The sequence below is a fragment of the Marmota flaviventris genome, chromosome 10 (genome assembly GCF_047511675.1).
Source record: "Marmota flaviventris isolate mMarFla1 chromosome 10, mMarFla1.hap1, whole genome shotgun sequence".
Lineage (NCBI taxonomy): Eukaryota > Metazoa > Chordata > Mammalia > Rodentia > Sciuridae > Marmota > Marmota flaviventris.
This window is the reverse complement of record NC_092507.1, coordinates 50,081,333-50,103,663: the sequence shown is the minus strand read 5'-3', so window position 1 is coordinate 50,103,663 and position 22,331 is coordinate 50,081,333. Positions and strand designations below refer to the sequence as shown.

The 22,331-nt window shown below is 40.8% G+C and overlaps 1 protein-coding gene across 7 annotated transcripts in view; it reads right to left on the bottom strand.

Annotated features, from left to right (window-relative positions):
- Window positions 1-22,331, bottom strand: part of Patj (PATJ crumbs cell polarity complex component) — a 387,785-nt gene that overhangs the window by 43,967 nt on the left and 321,487 nt on the right. For 6 of the 7 annotated variants that reach the window (XM_071617901.1, XM_071617905.1, XM_071617899.1 and 3 more), the window contains 7 exons: window positions 20,625-20,818; window positions 17,645-17,792; window positions 17,226-17,312; window positions 13,481-13,595; window positions 12,446-12,483; window positions 8,963-9,085; window positions 8,106-8,210 (listed from right to left, as the gene is read on the bottom strand). In XM_071617901.1, the coding sequence (XP_071474002.1) occupies window positions 8,106-8,210; window positions 8,963-9,085; window positions 12,446-12,483; window positions 13,481-13,595; window positions 17,226-17,312; window positions 17,645-17,792; window positions 20,625-20,818 (810 nt within the window). The remainder of the gene's footprint in view (window positions 1-8,105; window positions 8,211-8,962; window positions 9,086-12,445; window positions 12,484-13,480; window positions 13,596-17,225; window positions 17,313-17,644; window positions 17,793-20,624; window positions 20,819-22,331) is intronic. The other variant, XM_071617902.1, reaches the window with a different exon arrangement.

Genomic DNA, 22,331 nt, shown 5'->3' with positions numbered 1-22,331 from the left:
GTACAATGAATCAAAACACATTCTGCTATTTTATATACCTAATTAAAATAAACAAACAAATAAATAAAAAGATAAAGTCAGACTGAATTAAAAAAAAGAGTTGATTGGCAGATCAGATTGGGTTTTGAAAGGAGCAGATCTTCATTCACCCAAAAAAGGGTAGACTACCAACAGGAAGGGGGGGGAAGCTGTGACCTGCCCTCCTGAGGCGGCGCCTGCGGGGGCCACCAACACAAAGGAAAAAGAGGGGGCAATCCCTCTACCCAAGAAACAGCAGATGTGTGACATGAAACCTTGTCCCCGGGCCTAAGAATGGTGGAAGGTATTTGCATCAGTGGGAGAACCAGTAAGCATATTTTCCCCCACCCTCAGGCTGGTTTCCCCTACCACCACCACCACACTCACACCCCAGGGAGCTTCCTCCTCCAAATGAACCCCTGTAAGAGGCTTACCCTCCAAACAGTCCTTCAACTGTGCCTGCCTCTCAACCCATTTCCCTCAAGAATGTATTTAATCTGATACACTCTTTGGTGCCTTGGCTATGATGACATTTAATAACTTAGGTTAAAAGCAAAACTAAGGTCAATTAGACTTTGTTCTGTAAGGGAACACTGTGCGTTCAGTAGACTTTCTCTCTGAGTGATGAAGCACATGTCTTTGTTGCATGGACCCTAGGATGAGAACCTCTCCTTGCAAACAGGTTTGAGAATGGAGAAGTTGAAATAATTTGTAGATGAGTGAGATGTTGCAATGTACAAAACTTGGGCTCTGTGTACAGAGCTTTTCTGGGCTTCTAAACCTATAAAGAAAAAAGGCTGGCCCTTAGATTTGTCAAGGCCTGAATCTTTTGGAATAAAGCATAAAACTCAGCATTCACACCCAGTGTGGATCCTAGACTGGGAGGTGCAGACGAGCTGTAAACAGACAGGAAAGCTGGCATCTTCAGAGAGGGATACTCTAGAACTAGGGAAAACCCTAGGCCTGGCCTTTGGTGTGACTTAATGAAGTAAGAAGTACAGCTGCCTAAAGTTTTTATTTAGAATCTAGTGACATGAATTTCAGTGACATCGACTTTTATGTTTCTTAAAAATTGAATGATTTGACAACCCAATCAACAAATGGGCCAAGGACCTGAACAGACACTTCTCAGAGGAGGACATACAATCAATCAACAAGTACATGAAAAAATGCTCACCATCTCTAGCAGTCAGAGAAATGCAAATCAAAACCACCCTAAGATACCATCTCACTCCAGTTAGATTGGCAGCCATTATGAAGTCAAACAACAACAAGTGCTGGCGAGGATGTGGGGAAAAGGGTACACTTGTACATTGCTGGTGGGACTGCAAATTGGTGCAGCCAATTTGGAAAGCAGTATGGAGATTTCTTGGAAAGCTGGGAATGGAGCCACCATTTGACCCAGCTATCCCCCTTCTCGGACTATTCCCTAAAGACCTAAAAAGAGCATGCTACAGGGACACTGCTACATTGATGTTCATAGCAGCACAATTCACAATAGCTAGACTGTGGAACCAACCTAGATGCCCTTCAATGGATGAATGGATTAAAAAAATGTGGCATTTATACACAATGGAGTATTACTCTGCATTAAAAAATGACAAAATCATAGAATTTACAGGGAAATGGATGGCATTAGAGCAGATTATGCTAAGTGAAGCTAGCCAATCCCTAAAAAACAAATGCCAAATGTCTTCTTTGATATAAGGAGAGTAACTAAGAACAGAGTAGGGACGAAGAGCATGAGAAGAAGATTAACATTAAACAGGGATGAGAGGTGGGAGGGAAAGGGAGAGAGAAGGGAAAATGCATGGAAATGGAAGGAGACCCTCAGAGTTATACAAAAGTACATACAAGAGGAAGTGAGGGGAAGGGGAAAAATAATACAAGGGGGACAAACGAATGTCAGTAGAGGGGGCAGAGAGAGAAGAGGGGAGGGGAGGGGAGGGGAGGGGGGATAGTAGAGGATAGGAAAGGCAGCAGAATACAACAGACACTAGTATGGCAATATGTAAATCAATGGATGTGCAACTGATGTGATTCTGCAATCTGTATATGGGGTAAAAATGGGAGCTCATAACCCACTTGAATCAAATTGTGAAATATGATATATCAAGAACTATGTAATGTTTTGAACAGCCAACAATAAAAAATTAAAAAAAAAAAAATTGAATGATTTGAAGTGTAAAAAGCTTGGAGGAAAATGGAAGGGCCAACTGATTGCTAGACACACTGCCACCTAATGGCATGCACCCCAAATGTCAAGTGGAAAACCACTCCAACTCCAGAAATTTAAAAGAAATTTTAGCATCCTTGGACTTCAAGCTGATGTTATTATTATTAAAAAAAAAATTTTTTGAGATATTGGGGACTGAACCCAGGGATGCTCTACCACTGAGCTACATATCGAGCTCCTTTTATTTTTTGAGACAGAATCTCCCTAAGTTAAGTTGCTGAGGCTGGCTTCAAAATTCCAGTCCTTCTTGCCTCTGCCTCCTTTTGCTGGGATTACAAGCATGTGCTACTGTGCCCTGAGAGGTGGATGTTTTATACATAGAGAATAATGCAGAAACTTCTCTTCATCCCTACATAATGCTCTAGTCCAGCTGATCTCAGGGGTGGTCCATAACTAGCAGCATCAGCAACACCTGGGAGCTATTAGAGAAGAAATAAAACTTCCTGCATCTACACCTGTTCTTCAGCATCTGAATCTCTGGGGGGACCCAGCAAATCCTGGTTAAGAAGCCCTCCAGATGTTTTTTGGAGCTACAGATTTGAGAAGCACTTCTATAGGTAACTCATTTTAGCTGCTGTCAAAAGGACTTGTACTCTTGATTCTTTTCTATTTTTGTGTGCACATGATAGAAAATTAAAACAAAAATGATACTACATGATAAAAAAAATTAGACACTTTTACTCTCTAGAGACACAGAAATTTTCTCTTTTTAATCCTGGAGGAATAAAATAAACAATATGCTTACATGGCTATTTTGAAAATATATCACCTTCATGATGACTCCTTACTCCACCAGATGAAAATTTAGTGTGCTCGTGAAGATGTGGAGAAAAAGTTACACTCATACATTGCTGCTGCAAATTGGTGCAACCACTTTAGAAAGCAGTATGGAGATTCCTTAGAAAACTTGGAATGGAACCACCATTTGACCCAGTTATCCCACTCCTTGGTTTATACCCAAAGGACTTTAAATCAGCATACTATAGTGATGTAGCCACATCAATGTTTATAGCAGCTCAATTCATAATAGTTTAGCTAGGGAACCAACTTATATGCACTTCAACAGATGAATGGATAAAGAAAATGTGGTATGTATACACAATGGAATATTAGCCATAAGAAAGAATGAATTTATGACTTCTTCTAGTAAATGGATGGATGTGGAGACTATCATGCTAAGTAAAATAAGCCAATCTCCCCCAAATCAAAGGCCAAATGTTCTCTCTGGTATGTGGATGTTAACACACAATGGGGGTGGGCATTGAATTAGACAAAGGGGAATGAAGGGAAGCGAGAGAGATGGGAATAGGAAAGACAATAGAATGAATCAGATATAACTTTCCTATGTTTATATATGAATACACGACCAGTGTAACTCCACAACATGTAGAACTATATGAATGGGATTCTACTTAACATATATCACTATCTATAGTTATGTATCTTTATGTGTCTGTGTGTGTGGTACTAGGGATCGAAACCAGGGTCTTGCACACATTAAGCAAGCAGTCTGCTGCTGAGCTACATCCTCCACCTATAATTTATATATTTTTAAGTTTTACCTGTTTCCTAACTTGTATTTTCCTTCCACTAAAACATCACAAATTCCTATCATTTTATTATCTCATGCATCAAAATATTTACTTCCATTGGTTTTATTATTGTAATAGGGACTCTGAGGCTGCTTTTGCTAAAAGCATGGGCCACACCTGTAATCCTAGCAGCTTGGGAGGCTGAGGCTGTAGGATTATGAGTTCAAAGCCAGCCTCAGCAATTTAGCAAGACCCTGAGAAACTTAGTGAGACCCTGTCTCTAAGTAAAATATAAAAAGGGCTGGGGATATGGCTCAGTGGTTAAGTATCCTTGAGCTCGATCCTGGGTCTTTGTCAGAGTGTGGCCACATTGAGAATAAGCTCCTTTCCTGTGTTCCCCAGCACCTGTCTGTGACAGGGGTGGTGGCTGAGTCTGACCTGTAGGACCCCCAGGGTTAGTATCCCCCAGCCTAGGAATTCAGTGACACGATGACTTATAAATGTTTATGTAAATGTGATTCACACTGCACCAACTACTATACTATAAATATGTTTCCTTTTTTGGTATAAACTTATTTTCCCCAAGGTTAATGGTTAGCTCATACTTTATTTTATTTTATTTTTTAAATATTTATTTATTTTTTTAGTTGTAGTTGGAAACAATAACTCTATTTTATTTATTTATATGTAGTACTGAGGATCAAACCCAGGGCCCTGCAAGTACTAGGCGAGCACTTTACTGCTGAGCCACAACCCCAGCCCTCATGCTTTATTTTTATATATTTATCATTAGGCTTACACTTTCCAACTGTTCTTGGATTTCCAATCCCGTTACACATATTAGACAATCTATCCCTCTTTTTCCTTTGTAACCCTTCCTGAAGCCCCCCTTTCCTCCTGTTCCGGTTGCCTATGTTTTCTCTTTGCCTACCACATAGCTGACATCCAGAAATTTTAATGCACTCCAGCACTGCAGCTACTGGCTTCCTTCATTCCTGTTTTGCTTATTTGTTGAAGTATATTCTAAAGGAATTTTCTAAGTAAAATATTGCTGATTAAAAAAAGAAAAAAGTCAGATGCCACTGGGTCTGGTGGTGCACCTCTGTAATCCTAGACAATTGGGAGGCTCAGATAGGAGGATCACAAGTTGGAGGCCAGCCTGGGCAACTTAATGAGGCCCTGTCTCAAAAACCAAAAGGGGCTGGGGTGTATCTCAGTGGTGGAGCACCCTGGATTCAATCCCTGATGCCAGGAAAACAAAAACAAAAAAAATTCCTAATATGTTCTTTTATTTCCCATGTCCTAAAGAAAGATGTAAAAACAGAAACAAAAACAATTTTCTAGCAGAGTATGGCTTATTTGAGTCTATCCAAAGTTTTTACAGTAATTTCATAGACAAAATAATTGAATGAGACAAATTATCAAACTACAGAAGCAAATAAAATTGGGAACATTTAAAAAGGCCAAATCAATGTTATTGATCAATATATAATTGGCAAGAAGAAATCATCAGACTTCAAGGGCAGAATTATCTACTGTTTATTGATTGACTGATTCATTCATTTACATGCTGAGGATTGAACCCTGGGGATCCTTACCACTAAGCTACATCCATAATACTTTTTATTTTTTTGAGACAGTCTTGCTAAACTGCTTAGGCTGGCCTCCATCTTGCAATATTCCTGCCTTAGCCTCCCAAATCTCTAGGATAACAGGAATATGCAACCATGCCTGGCTTAGCATTAGCAATTTAAACTCTGGGGAGAAGCTTTCAGACATGACGGCTATCTCTCCCACTCATCTCTTCCACCCTGCAGCCTTTTGACCCAGTCCTTAGTCTTCCCTGTTGCCACCAGCATTTGCTGACTGCTTTGCAAGACACAATTATCTGACCTTTCCTGCTGCTCTGCCAGTTTACTGGCCCACCTAAGGATAAAAGTAACTGCCCAATGACAAGTCAGCTGTGATAACTGTATTGTTGGAATTACTCCATGCACAGTTTTAATTAAAACAAACACACGGAGCAATTGGAAGGCGCTGGATGCGGGACACGAGTTTCCTGGGTTTGTGTCTAAAGCCTTTGGGAGCACATATGCTCTGTATCCGTAAGTGTGAAGATTACAACTGTCAAAATCTCAAAGGATTCCATAATTTTTTTAATAGCACATGTTACAAAATAAAAACAACTCACAAGATTAACAAGAGAACATTCTGAAATCACACTTCATCATCTTCTTAAAATACAGAAATAGAAAAAAGAAGGAACTCTTTCAAAAGTATGTTAATAGTGGCAATTTGGTTGAAATGAAGTGTTAAATCTACATGGGAAAGTGTGTGTGCATGTGTGCGTGCGCATATGCACATGTGCATTTGTGCGCACACATGTGTGGTATTGGGAATCAATCTCACAGGCATTCTATTACTGAGTTATATCCCAAGCCCTTTATTTTTAATTTTAATCTATATTTTTGGAACCAAGGATTGAACCCAGGGGTGCTTAATCACTGAACAACATCCCCAGACCTTTTTATTTTTTAATTTTGAGACAGGTTCTTGCTAAGTTGCTTAGAGCTTTGCTAATTGCTGAGGCTGGCTTTGAACTTGCAATCCTTCTGCCTCAGACTCATGAGCCTCTGAGATTACAGACATGCACCACTGTGCCTGGATGCAAGTCCTTTATTTTTAAGTTTTTATTTTGGGACAGAGTCTCACTAAATTGCCCAGGCTGACCTTGAACTTGTGATTATATCTGGGTCTCAGCCTCCTGAGTAGCTGGGATTACAGGCGTAAGCCAAAATGCCTAGCATGAGCTCATTTTCATTTCAGGTACTTTTAAAATTTAGCTAATATTTTACTTTTAAACTATATCTTTTGGGGGGTATGTGTATGGGGATACTGGGATTAGACCCCCAGGGCCTAGCATGTGCTTTACCACTCAACTACACTCCAGACTCAAATTGTGTTTTCTTAATTCTATGTGAACAAGGTAGAGCCGAACAAATTATAGCAGCATGTGAAAATACCCACAATGCCAGATTTTGCTAAGAGACTTTTCTTGTCGTGGTTCCCATAGGAGGTGATGTTCTCTTACATTCCCTGTGACTGACAGCTCTGAAGCTCAGGCACTGCACTTGTGATGCGTGCCTCTAGAGGTCAGTAGAACTCGAAGGACAAGGGAGTACAGCAAACCAGCAAACGGTTCTCTAGGGGTGTAGGGAGGACTATGAGGCAGCTACAGACCTAAGTTCTCACAGAAAGTGAGAACAGCAACAAGGAGTTGAGGAGAAACAGAACCAGGCCTGTCCACACAGTGTTTTGCTTTGCATTCAACAGAAACTTGGAGACCCAAATAATAGACTGGGCCTACCACATAAATTCCCTTGAACTAATATTGGGTCTATCACATAAACTCCCTTGAAACCAGTGACAGTATTTTCGTGATTTCCCTCATACATGCTGAAGCCATTTGCGGTTTTTAACATCTGCCTTAGTACTTGGGGCCTGTATCACTCAGACGTCAAACTTAAGCACCACAAATTGGTTCTCCCAAATGGAATGGGTTTTCAATCCAAGCTTCTTATTTTAAGGCTAGACTTATCTGAATGGCTGGTGGTGGGTTTTGATCTTTTTTACCTATAAACCATTTTATACTACCTCTGCAGAATAGTGGTGATTACAATCCTATATATTTGGGGATACTCACTAATGAAACTTGCTGACAGTATGCTGCCTCTAGACAGCTGAAACATAAGTGGAGGTAATTAATGGTACACTTTGCTTTGACTTCCTGGTACATTTCTCTGTGCCTCTGGACAATACTCGTGGGGACCACAGCTGATCAATAACTGTCCGCCTTAATTGATGACCACCATGCACCAAGAGCTTAACCATGTTGGCAATCATGTACGCTACTGGAAAAGCAGTATTGTATTCTTCTTCTCCTTTAGAAGGACAGGAAGAAAATAGCATTTGGACAGTCTAGTACAGTCTTTGGATATAAAAAAGGAAATCATTTCCTATTTCTTGCAAACTTGGATTTACAAAAGAACGCTGGAAATTAAAAGCCTTGTTGATTTATCATGTGAAGCAAAGAGTAATTTCTCTCCCCTTGTTATGCTTTCATATAATCATGCTCACTGCCTGTACGGGTGGCATTACAGAATTTCTGAATAAAAATAATACTTTCTTGCTTTCAACCTTCATAATTCACATCAGCAGGCACCCCGCTGGGCGGTGATGCCTACTGCCAGTGACGCTCAATCTTTTCTGCCAGCCACTTATCTGCCTCGCACAGCTGCACATCCCATTGATCACAGTACCTGCAGGATAATGCGCCCGTAGGCGTTCTTCAGCAGATTAACCACATCGGCATGAGACAGCCCATCCAGAGGTTGCCCATTAATGCTGACAATCCGATCTCCAACCTGGAAATATAAAAGTGGTGGAAAATCACTATCATTAAAAAAAATTAAATTTGAGAAGAATGCTGAAAATTCTTTGTAAGTCATATTTCCCATTTGTGGCTATTGTGATGACTCTGTGTTTCGACTGTGTGTGTGCCTGTTAGAGAAGCACGAGGAATTTTTATGGCTTTCCCCAAATATAGACGAATTGGAGAAACAAGAAGGGGGTCAGATTTGATTGCTGAAAGGCACAGTAGGTCACTTTTGTGTTTTGGGAATTGTGGTGTTTCATACATCCACTTGCCGGTAATAGTGGGGTGCACAAATTAACTGTTCAATAAAGCTCTAATGAGGGAGCCAAATATTTTCTGCTTTATTTTTCTACTTCAGTTAAGATTAAGGTGGAAAAGGAAAAAAAAATCATAAAAATGTTGATTCTTTTGGTTGGGGGAAGATTCTAAGGTCAAGTCTCTCTGAGCTGAAAACCAATTTTGAGTAGAATGGAGTGCTAAAATGGGTTTGGGGAGGTTTGCAAAGGGGCTGCAATTTCTTCTTTTATGGAGAAGCTTTGATACAAACAATAACATTTTTATATGCCCAGGGACCTAATGATCTCAGGTATAAAGTTTCTCTAATGCATTTTGCCCTCAGCACGGATCTCTGATGGCTTTTGGATTCCAAGTTTCAACGAGGTCCCCATGGCTGCACCTTCCTCCCCCCACGCCATCATGTGCCATGCTGTCAGCCCTTAATCCATTCCCCCTCTTGCTTACTTTAAGCTTCTGTGTACGTGCAGCCACTCCGCTGGCCTGAATCATGGCAATAAATATAGGGATATCTCCTAAGGGACTCCCTTTTCCTCCTGCAATACTGATTCCAAGGGCATCGCTGAGCTCCTAAAAAAGAAAGAAAACAGAACACTTGAATGTTCAATAAAAAGCCATAACCTGATTGTCCCCCAAATGCTGTTGAACAAAACCCCTCCGTGACACAGGAGGCCAGGAGAACATGTGAGTTAAGCACGGGGCCTTTGGAGTCAGAGGTACCGAGATTTCAATTCTAGCGCTTAGCTGCAGGGTCTTGGAGAAGTCACTCTCTTAGGAGTCCCACCTCTCCGTACAAAATGGGAAGAAGACTGCAGCGATGGCTGAGGGTTAAGTGCAGTGCGGTTCTGGCCTACAGAAAAGGCTCAAGAAAAGGCAATAGTGGGAGTAAATTTAAAAACAAACAAAAACCTGCTCAGTACAGTGGCCAATTCTGAGGCAGCCTTGGCAAGTGTGCTCTCATATGGTGTTTATGATTAAACTGCCACACATATGCTCTTCTGGGTGTGAACAAACACACTTGGCTCCAGAAGAGCTGTGCAGTTGCATTAAAACAAAGGATCTTAGGGGACACCCACTGTTGTGACAACAGTTTGGAGAGGGAAGCAAAATGTTACAGAAAGTGCTCCCTAAGATGGACTCTGGGGAAGAGACTTGGCTTCTAGACTTATTTGTACCACAGGATTAATATTTTCCAAATCACTAGAAGAACAAATGACAAGTCCCTGTTCCGGCACGGTGGCATACACATTTCTCTTCTGCTCATTACAATGAAGTCTTTATCAAAAGTATAAAGAACTACTACCTGCAGCCTCTGAAATGTAAAGAAACCAATTAAACTGTGGTGGTGAATGAGAACTTGGGGGAATGAGAACATTCTCCTGGAAGCTCTGCCCAGAATGTGGTTCCCCGTCAAGGAGTGCAAAAGGTGGGGTGAAAGGCTGAAGTTCTCTAGAAACTCATTTTTCTGGCTAGAGGAACAAGGAAAAGGATCTCCAGGTGGCTGGAGAATATGGCAGGAAAACCAGCATGGAAAAAGCTGGAAAGCTGGGATTCCCAATTCTGCAAATAAACCCACAAAATTCTCAGGCTCAATTCTAAGCTACATATATGTGGGATGGTCACATATAGGCATAGCATGGTTTCTAGAACAGAACTGGGAGTTGAACCACCACCTACAAAAGGTGAGATGGAACTTGCATTCTGTATTATTGTGGGGTTTTGTTTTGCCATGCTGGGGACTGAATTCAAGGCCTTGCACATGTTAGGCAAATGCTCTACCACTGAGCCACATCCCCAGGTGGAACTTATATTATGATAGCTAAAACATCAGCTTTCTTTAGCGTCCATACAATGTAATACTCATAAGGTTCAGGGTAAAATACTAAATTAGTCAATCTGCAAAAACCCAGAAAAATGTGACCAATTTTCTTTTGATGTCCTTTAGAATATAAAGGACAGCTGAAAGCAAAATTTATAACTCTGTTTATTTAGATATATTTAGCATGCATGACGTCTTGGGTTTGATCCCTAGCACTATAAAACAAAAATACAAACAAAACAATTTATAAAGATGTGAACATATGATAAATTTGGTCTAAATGTCAGTGGTGGTGTGATAAAAGGGACTGGATGACTGCAAGGCTTCTGTAGTTTAAATTAATCATTTAAATATATACACAGATTAAGCTGGGTACAGAGGCACACACCTATAACCCAGTGACTTGGGAGATTGAGATAGGAGAACTGCAAGTTCGAGTCTAACCTCTTCAATTTGGTGAGATGCTGTCTCAAAATAAAATATAAAAAGGGCTGGGGGAGTGGCTCAATGGCAGAGTGCTTGCCTAGTGTGCATGAGGCCCTGGGTTCAATCCTCAGCACAAAAAAACAAACAAAAATTCACCAAACCAAACCTTACATCATATGTATTATAAATTTTAAAAAATAGTATTTACTTTTAAAAATATTTATTTTGTTTATTTATATGTGGTGCTAAGAATTGAACCCAGTGCCTCACACATGCTAGGCAAGGGTACTGCCACTGAGCCACAACCCCAGCCCCCTATACTTTGTTATTAATATCAGTGCTGCCATGTCACACCTGTAATTCAGGATGATGGCAATGCTGCCCTCTCATCACAGGTAGCTTACATCCTGTTGTCACAGCATCTGTGTGTTACATGTACTTCCTGATTGTGCCCATAGTCAAGTCTTGTGTACCAAATGGTAAGACACATTTTATTATGATGTGTGCTTGGACACTGTGTGGGAGAATAGGGGTGGTGTAAGCAGGACTTATTAGAGAAGCCTGTAAAAACAAAAGACTGAAATATAAAATGTTTTTAAAATCTTGGAATGATGAGAAATTTATAAAATAATTTGGGTTTAACTCCATTGTAATGTGTCCTTAACTGATCCATAATTATGTGCTTTTTGGTACATTTAACTTCCCCATCATAGGATCATCTGAGTCGCTGCTCTGGTGAAAAGATACTGGGAGCAAATAAGACTGACTTAGTCCAACAATGACCATAATAACCCATGCCACTTTGTGGGCATTCATGGTATACTATACCATGTGCATTTCCTCACTTGGTCCACACAACTATATGGGCGTTAAAGGGAAGTCAGTATTATCAACCCCATTCTATAGATGAGAGAGTTGAGGTTGATCATAAAGTTAATGTTATGGACTAAATTGTATTCCCCTTAAGACTCATATTTTGAAGGCCCAAGTACCAGTGCCCCCAAATGTGAGTGTATTTGGAGAGGTCTTTAAAATGAGGGGGTTGGGTGGGCCCTTGTCTTTATGAGGATGCTGACTCCATGGTTTCTTTGTGAAAGAAGAAGTTAGGACATAGAAGAGAAATGGGGGTGGATGATGAGACAGAGAGGTCACTGAGAAGGCTAGGGAAAAACCAAAGCTGCTGGTACCTTGACCTTGGACTTTCAGCCTCTGGAACCATGAGAAAATAGATTTCTGTTGTTGAAGACACTCAGTCTGTGATATTCTGTTATAACAGCCCCCATGAACAAATACAGACAAATGAATAAATATAGCACTCCTCAACAGAGATATGAGAGAGTCCAGAGAACAGTCACGCTGGACATCACCTTACTGTGGTTGACTATTATGATTACAACACAGTCAAAATTTTTTAATTACTTTCTAGTGTAACAAGTTTATAAACTGAGACGCATCTTATGCAATCTTCTCAAAAGGGCAATTTAGCAACACATAAAAACCCTAATTAACAAGCATGGCATTTCTTTTGGTGATGCTAGGGATTGAATCCAGGACCTCGTGCTTGCTAGGAAAGTGTTCTAACACTGAGCCACGCCCCCAACTCCTAAGCATGGCTTTTGATCCAAGAGGTTCACATAGAGGAATTAATCTTGAGATTATTAAAAACAGTGAAATAAATGACTTACTCTGATTATCTCAACAGTCCTTGGTCCCATATCTGTGCCTATATAAATAAAGAAGCAAGACCATTAACTTTGTAAAATTCAGAGACAATATATTTAGGATATATAATACTCTCCCACAAAAAATGGCACCGTTTTCTAGTCCTTTCAAGAGAGGATGCTGGAGCCTGCAGGCTTTCCCTGCTCTCCACTTCAGCCTGGCAGCAAGCCCTCAGGGCTCTGTCCTTTATTTTAAGGAAGTGCTCTCAGTTTGAGATAGATGCGGCCATCATCATTTGGACTGCAGCAGCGCTGCCTGAAGCAGGGTGATCATGGCTGGGAGGTGAGCCCCAAGAGTGCTTTGTTGTATACTTTTCTTTCCTAATCAAAGCTAGCCCTCCACCCAAGGAAAGACTCACCAAGACCCTTGTGTCTGCTCTGTCCCTAGTGGAGTATGCACCCTCCTTTGCCCCTCCCCAAGTACTGGGGATTGAACCCTGGGGCATGATACCATTGGGCCACATCCCCTGCCCTTTTTACTTATTGACACAGAGTCTCACTAAGTTGTTGAGGCTGGCTTTGAACTTGTGACCCTCCTGCTTTAGCCTTCCAAGTTGCAGGGCTTGGGGCATGTGCCACTGTGTCCAGGTGGCCATGTGTACTTCTGACCTCCCCCTAGTGACCTGTAATTTATTATTCACTTTGTAAAGAGCTACACACACTTTCCTCATTATTACAGTACTAAGGATTGAACCCAGTGTCTTGTGCATGCTAGGTAAGTGCCCCACTATTCAGCTACACCTCCAGCCCAATAGCTGTGCTTTCTGATGCACTTTAGTTCTGCTTCTGTTGTTCATGTGATCTGTGTACTCTTAAGGGCACACTCCAAACAGGAATCTTCAGGGCTCTCCTCTGGCTAGGATAGACCTTTCTGAAAAGGTGGCTTATGTGGCCAAACTCAGATTCAACATTTAAAGACAAGATTTTTTTAAAACCCTAATATTTTTTTTAAAAACTGGGTAACAGGAAGTTTCGGCTGGTGGTGTGTCCACATGATACCTGAACTTCTCTGGGAAGGATCTGGAGTTCTTTTGGTGCCAACCAGGTTCTGTAGGCCAGCAATGACAGGGGCCAAGGAAGGCCGACAGCTGCTGTGTGTGCCGTGCAGATCCCCCTAAAAAGGAGAACCAGTGGTCACTGAGGGCAGACGCTGATTTGACCCTGACAATTCATGCTTATCATTAGTGAGCCTGTTGCTGAAGTCATCAGAGCCATGAAACAGAATTCTGAAGAGGCCAAGACAGACAACTAAAATATTCATACCCAGTCTTTCACCACTAAAGCCCAGTCCCATCTGAACCTTTCCTCCACTGTTTCCTCTATTATATGTACTTTTATATGTGATTTCAATCAGGGGAGAAAAACTGCAATCATTTGAGCTCCCCTTATTCCACATAAAATCAAAAACATTTTCCTTGGTTGCCACATAGTGTTTATAATGGCCAGCTAATGTGTCATTTGTGGCTACAATCAGCGTGTATTCCCAGATTACCCAAACTGTCTTATGTATTTTGCTAAAACAACTATGATAAAAATCTCAATTAACAAACATTTGACCACATGGAGCCCTTGATTGTAGGATAAAGCAGCAAATACAAAGGGAAAAAGGTTTATTTTAGGTATATATTACTTTTTTCTCAAAAAATTTCCTAGAGTCAACAGTAATTTAATCTAATCTGCTGTAACTATGTTACCTGAACTTTTAGTCATTTAAATAAATATTTGAGGTCTACAATGCATAGTCATTTATGGCTAATGACTCTTAATAAAAATTCAAAACATAGTGAAGACCCTCTCTAACATAAACTATTTCATTAATAATGAATATTTTCCGTACCAAATTATCGAAAACCATGTCTAACTGCATTGACATTTTAAGATAAGCCAAAAATAACTATTATCAATTGATACATTATAATCTGATTCATTTCTTTAACTCTATGGTACAAGATGTTTAATATCTTAACATTTCTTAAGTATGAAAAATTTCAAATACATCAAAAGATTGGAAGAGTTACGGATATCCATAACCATATTACCTAGATTCCATAATTGAAAAATTGCTATATTTTCTCTCCCCAAGCCCCCCTTTTTTTTTGGTGGTGGTGGTACTGGGATTGAACCCAAGGACGGTCCACCTCTGAGCTAACATCTCTAGCCCTTTTCATTTTTTACTTTTGAGACAAGGTCTTGCTAAGTTGTCCAGGCATCCAGGCTATTGCACCAGCTATATTTTCTTTATTTCACATCATCTATTCATCAAGTGACTCATCTATTTTTTGTTTGTTTGTACCAGAGATTGAACTCAAGGGCACTCATCCACTGAGCCACAAACCCGGCCCTATTTTGTATTTTATTTAGAGACAGGGTCTCACTGAGTTGCTTAGCGCCTCGTTGTTGCTGAGGCTGGCTTTGAACGCGTTATCCTCCTGTCTCATCCTCCCTAGCCGCTGGAATTACAGGCATGTGCCACTTCACCCAGATGACTCCTTTGTTTTTAAAAATTCATTTCAATGTAAGTTGTAGATATTAGCACACTTGAGGATGGATACATTAAGGAAGTACAGCACATTGTAACTTCTGCCCCAAAACAATCTCAGAATAATGTATTTGCCAAGGCCTTTATTAATTTGGACTTGTCTGGCTGTGTTCCCTCAGTTACATGAGGAAAGGATTTCTCTGATTATCTCAACAAGATTTTTCTTAATACATACTTTCCTCTTTAGAGTTGAGATACTTCCTCCTGCTTGGCAGAAAAACCCATTTTTAAAGAGTGTCAGTGGCCCCAAGGCTACAAGCTCTCTCCTGAGAAACCCACTTTCTATGGATCAAATCACGAGTTATGGAGTTACCATTCTCCTTAATCCCCAACAGGTGGCATCTTTCTCTCTACCTTATAATTGCTCAGAAGGAAAGCTGTGCCCCTGGAAAGTCCTGACTGCTTTCAATAGGTCTGGAAGTGAACACATTTGGGAATGGAATTCTCTTTTTCTCCATCAGGGTCATGGGCTTTGACTCATGATAATGGAAAACAGTTCCTTTTCACAGTCAACTACAATCCTACAAATAGGGTGGATTCTCATATATTTCACCCATAATTATAAGGACAAGGTGATGACAAAATACACTTTTAAAAACACTGAATTAAATTTCTATCCCCTAAACTAAAAATTCTGTGCAAGAAAGTTAGGGAGAAGCATTTGAGGGCTGGGATGTAGCTCAGTGGTAGAGCGCTTGTCTAGCAAACGCAAGACCTTGAGTTCAATCCCCAGGACTACTGCCCCCCTCCCTTGCAAAAAAAAAAAAAAAGAAAGAAAGAAAGAAAGAAAAAAAATGTATTTGACACTTTGTCCCAGGTTTTCAAATCTGATAACTTATATATCAATTATGATGATGCTCACATATTTTCCTCAAGAAAGTCAGAAATCTAGCTCTTCCTACCATCCCAGCTGTCATTCCAAATTTCTCTTAAAACACACAACCTCCCCTTACCTCAGTGGGCCTTTGCATACTACTCTGTCTAGGTTGCAATTTTTTTCCCCTCAAACTCCTTTAGAAGTGATACCCAGTGGAACCTCCTCAATAGCTCTCTCATAATCTGGCAAGAAGAAAAATCTCATTTCCAGAGTGGTTCATTCTGCGTTCTAGTCTCCTGTGTACAATGAGGCTTTAATGAAATCATTTCAACAAACATGAGTCTTCCATTCAGGGAGAGGCCTGAGACAACTACTTGCACCCTCAGTGCCCACTGTCTATACAGGTATGGTCAGAACCATCACCAACTAGTCACCCATGGGATTCCACAGCAGCACCATGTCTTTCTTCCTATATTTGCTGCCCATTATGTATGCCAGAAATGACAGGCCAGCCTGTCTGTGAGCCCATCTGAACAATATTTTTCCATGTCCATTTTGGGACAGCAATAAATTTAGCTAATATCCTTCAGGAAGCACCTGTTGTGCTAACAAAATCAGAACATCTTCTGAACAAAGGTCTGGGAGAGGCTCTGTGTCAAAGGTGACCAGGGAGGGACTAAAAGCCATGTTTTTAACTTCAAAACAAAGGCCTGTCCACAAGGAGACCAAGGACACACATGCAAGTTTGTATGGCTGCACTTTGTATCAATGGGACTAAACATACAGTCTGCAATCTTGATTGTATCAGCCATTATACAGAAAAAAATACAGTGAAATATACTTTGTTTAAAGAAAGTGGCACTTACATCAGCCTTGTACATAAACATAAGATGTTTGCTAACCCACAAAATATCACCCACTAAGGCCTCCCTCCCACGGGAGAAACCCTCACACCTCATTCTCCTAGGACTATGCCATTAATTGCCCTCAGCATGTGTGAGGGGCTATTCACAAGTTAACTTTATAGCAATATTTAATTGAATGAATAGAACAATGTTGTGCTAATGAGGGTCAAATTGCTACCAGATGTTGCCTTTTTTTTTTTTTTTTAAGTAAACACAGCTGTGTGCCTAGGCAATATAGACTAATAGAGGGAGAGGAAGGGTTCTAAGAAATATTTGCAGGCAATTAAGGACAGAAAAATCTAGGAATTAATGAATTTCCATCCCACCTTTCATTTTTATTTCAAACACATGAAAACACACTGCACTTGGCGTTGTGAACACGCTGAATATTAGACATTATTCTAACAATTGTTTATGAAATGAGGAACTTTCCCCCAGCGGGAGCAGGACAGGGAGGCAGTGTGCTGCGAAGCCATGGACCACCTGACTGTTTGGCGATGTCTTCCTCGAGGAGGCCCAGGAACCGGCTCGGAGTCTTCCAATCTCGAGCTGCACAAGCCCCTGTGCACACTTGGGAAGAACGGAACAGAAATGAAAAGCAGTAGCATTCAGGTTCTCAAACACTAGAGCAGAACCTCTACTCATCTCTGCAGCTAGAGTCATGAAAGAGTTGCGAAGGCAAAAGGCACAACCGAGACACCATCACCCAAAAGCCTAGCAGAGTGACGGCTCTAGACACAGTGGCATTCACATCATGGCTTCCCACATGCACAGAAAGGACCAGATTCTAATTCACCTCTTTTCTTTCTCCCTTCTGATGAAAGTACTCATGGACAGAGAAATCATTCAGAAAATGAGGTGAAGAGGACAGAAAAATCAGGCATGGCAGCCCAGGGACTCACCTTGAGTACGGTGGCCACCGTCTCCTGAGAGGCATTTCTCATGTCCTCTCCATTCACAGATAGGATCTGATCTCCCTGAATCAACCTCCCATCCAGGTCTGCAGCTCCACCTTTCACGATGTCAGAAATAAACACTCCGCTTCCATTTCTGTTAATACCATTAAGTGGTGGGGTTACAGGCAAACCTCATACTTCTTAGTTAAAAACTGAGATGGTTAACTTTCTATATAGATGCACTAAATCCTAAAATTTGGCAGAAGGGCCCTATCAAACGATCAAAGCCAATGCTTCCACTTACTTCCCAAATAATAAACTGCAGCATGCCACTCTTTAGTTTATGCTCATTTATTCTGCCTCCTGCATATTAATTTTTATTGGTCCAAGGACATACTTTTTTGCAAGGTGAAAATTTTAGTGGAGTGAAATGGAAATTTACTTTAAAAGATGGAGATAAGTACTCTTAAAACCAACAGGTTATTTCTCTAGAGAAGATAAGCTAACATTTGATATATTCTATTTGATCTAGTTCTAGTCTTCTCACTTTTTTCTTGCCTTTATTTTTAAAGACCTAATAACATGTATTTGATGAATACACAAATTTATATCTCAAAATTCGACAGGTTAAAAAGTATACACCTTTAGTTTTCCTCTCACTTCTGTTACCAAGTTCCTTTCTCAGAGGCAACCCACATTACCTGTTTCTTGGGTAGGTAAAAGGAATATTTTGTTTACACATAAGCAAAATGCCCATGCAGAGTACATAAGTATATATGAGTGACCATACACAGATTTCTTTTTTTTCTTTCACTTAATAATACAGCTTGGCAATTGTGTGTGTGTGTGTGTGTGTGTGTGTGTGTGTGTGTTTTAAAGATTAAACCCAGGACCCCATACCTGTTAAGCATCTGCTTTACCACTGAGCTACAACCCCTGCTCCAACTGATCTTTATTACACTTGGAGCTTCCTCATTGTTCTGTGGCTACATACTATTCTGTAGGCGTTCCATAATGGACAAATGGGTTATTTCCACTCTTTAGCTACTGCAAACAATGCGCAATAAATACCTGCAAGGATATTAAGATAAACTCCAAGGCATGAAATTGTTAGTGAAAGGGAACTGAATTTTGAGAGAGATACATCTGATTCTTTACAATTCAAGTTTTTGTACTAAGAAATATAAATCTTCTTACAAATTCAACGTGAAATGATGATGCTGTATGAAGATGATTATTTCATCAATCTACCACATGATAATAAAGCAAAGTCATTACTCTAAATGGAAACTCCCCTGGTATGTGTATGTCTCAGGACAAGAAAGCAAACTTCAATATTTCTCTGTCAGTTGCTCTGCACCCACATGTGCATTGTTTTTTGTTTAGTAATGTAAGAGATTAAGCATTTTTGTTTTGAAATGCATTTTCAGAGTGATGGTTTTATTGTGCTGAAGTAAAAATGTCATGGTATCATGACAGCACAGTACTCAAAAATGGGGACTGGCTGGGTGTGGTGGTGTACATCTGTAACTCCAGCAACTCAGGAGAATGAGAAAGGAGGCTCATGAGGTCAAAAGCCAGCCTGGGTGACTTAGCAAGACACTGTTTCCAAAACAAAATAAAAATACAACATAAAAAGGGCTGGGGATGTGGCTCAGTGCTTAAGTGCCCCTGGGTTCAATCCCAGTACCAAAAAAAAAAAAAAAAAAGGGTGTGGGGACAGCTAATACTGCTGCGTATTGGACTGCTGCATAAAGGCATGAGAGTCACCAGAGGTCTTTGAGGGCACATGCCATGACATCTATAACATGGACTTAAATTCTTCCCATGACGATGTTCAAGGCAATCTAAGGCCATACAGGCATATCACCTAGAATTTTTGCAGGCTAGTTACCCAAACCAGTAAACCATGGAAGCTAGGATGACAGTTTTGTGATATTACTTTCCTTTCCAATTCAGTGTAAGAGAAACTTCCTAATGTCATCCTGGAACAATTACTCTAATTCCTATCACATTGTTAAGCAGTACAGACTTGGAGCAACCTAGCCACCAGGATCCATCTGTATTTTTGGTGCAAACTATTATTTTGGGGACATCTTTCCTTTCTTTTCCCTTCCTCCCTCCCTGCCTTCCTATCTTTTCTAATGGCATTAGGGATTGCTCTCTACCATCCAACTATATCCCTAACCCTTTTTATTTTGAGACATGGTCAATTTGCTGACGTTGGCCTCTAATTTGGGATTTTTTTTCCCACAGCCTCACAAGTAGCTAGGGTTATACGTGTAAGCCATCACATCTGGGGACATCTTTCTGAAAAGAAAACTACTATCATGCTTGCCACTCAACTATGTCTACCAACTAGTTTAACACAGTATGAAATTATCATGATGCTCCATGCCAGATCAATTTTCTTAATCTAATATTGTATGAATCAACCTCTTAACATGAGCTGTTTTCTGGATATAGTTGTATTAACTACTCTCTACAAGCCTCCTCCCTAGGTATTCCAAGTAGAAAAGACCTTGCTAGCTGTTTTTACTCTAGAAGGAAATAAAATAGATTGGGTTGTTTGGATTTGGAGTTCTATCTTGATATGGTAAGTTTTCTTTTTTGGTAAGATGTTTGGAGGTATGACCAATGAAGTTTACATATTCGTAATTATTTTAGTTTTATTTTGATTTTTTGGTATTGGGGATTGAACCAGGTAAGCTCTACTATTGAGCTATATCCCCACTCCTTTTTCATTTTTTATTTTGATACAAGGTCTTGTTACATTGTTCAATCCGGCCTAGAACTTGTGATCCTCCTGCCTCAGCCTCCTGAGTTACTGGGATTACAGGCATGGGCCATCGTGCCTGGCTACAAGCATCTTAGTTTAGAAATCCCATAATTACTTTATGTCAGGCTTTATCCTTCAGTGTCCATAGGCATTAGTTCTAGAGGTGTGAAGGGAAAGGTCAGTGCTGACCTGCACAGTAGTCCTTACCGTTTCCCAACAATGCTCAGGCCCAGTCCTCGGCCGGCCTTCTTCTGCAGATCCACAGGGAAGATCTCCAAGTTCTCCTCGTCCCTGTAGTGTGCCTCATCGCGGTACACCACCAGTCGCACCTTCTGCGGGGTCTGCCTCAGGGCTGTGATGGCTTCCTCGTGGCTGGAGGTCCTCAGGTCAACCCCATTAACCTGCAACAATGGGCATCCTGTGGTGGCTGCTGACACAGAGCCCCCTCTGCCTGCGGAAGCTCCCTGATCCAACCAGTGAAAAACCTCTAGGAATTTCCAGTCTTTCCCAAAACACACAGGTGTGACCACTAGCAGCACGAGCTGCTTGAAATATGAAGAAGGGGAGTCTTACACAACCCCACCTCACAGAAGCATAGACGCTGGTGGGTGAGTGCACATGATCACGCAATTCACATAGCTGTGAACTTGACTGGGGAGAGGGGGAGAGGACTGAATCATTTGAATTCGGTTAAAGGGAAATAAACAGTGTCAGTCAGCAGTTTTAGACTCAGTTCACTCCTGACTGACATCGTTACTATTTTTTTAAAAATGTTTTAGTTGTAGATGGACACAATATCTTTATTTATTTATCTTTATGCGGTGCTGAGAATCGAACCCAGTGCCTCATGCAAGCTAAGTGAGTGCTCTACCACTGAGCCACAATCCCAACCCCATCCCCAGATACCCCCCCGCCCCCCCCCCCCCCACTCTTAATTGCTGTCATCACAACTACTTTAGAATAGTCCTGGAAGAAATGAGGGACTGGTATCTCCAACAGTATCAAAGACCCAGCATCAAAAAAACCCTGAAGGGAGAAAAGAGAATAGACTGTTCCTAAAGAAGGTGATATTGGGCTGTTGTTTAAAGCTGATTCTATGAGCCAAGAAATTGTTTTAAAGCTGACTTTCTTTGTTTTCACAGTACTGAGGAAGGAGCACAGGCCTCCTGTCAGGTTGGCAAGTGCGCTACCAACGAGCTACAACCTTAGCCCTTTTTATTTTGATGCAGGGCCTTGCTAAGTTGCTGAACTTGCAATTCTCTTGCCTCAGCCTTCTGAGTAGGTGGGTTTATGGGCACGTGACACTGTTCCTGGCTTTAAAAGCACAATTTTCAAGCTGACTTTTCTTCTCTGGTGTATCTCAGTGGCCTCTCTACTCACTTAGACTAAATACAACCAGAATAACAGTGGCTAAGGACCTGGGTATTGAATATAGATGGATTTGGAGACAATAGTAATACCTATTTAGTGTTGTGATGACTAAATTACATAAGCCCTATAATGGCTGGGCACGGTGGCACATGCATGTAATCCCAGCAGCTCAGGAGGCTGAGGCAGGAGGATCGACAGCTCAAAGCTAGATCTCAGCAATTTAGCCTTAAGCAACTCAGTGAGACCCTGTCTCTAAGTAAAATATATCTTTATTTCATTCATTTACTTTTATGTGGTGCTGAAGATGGAACTTTTGGTTGTTGTTTTTTTTGTTTGTTTTGAGATAGGGTCATGCATGCAAGGTAAGCACTCTACCACTGAGCTACAACCTCAGCCCTCAATCCCTGGTTTAAAAAAAAAAAAAAAAGTCCTATGAAGCATTTGGCACAGGGTTTGGCACATAGTCATGTTTAATGTAAGTTAGAAGTTGATGTTTGCAAGGTATTGAAGAAAGCTCAGCCAAGAGCTGTTCTCTGCATGATA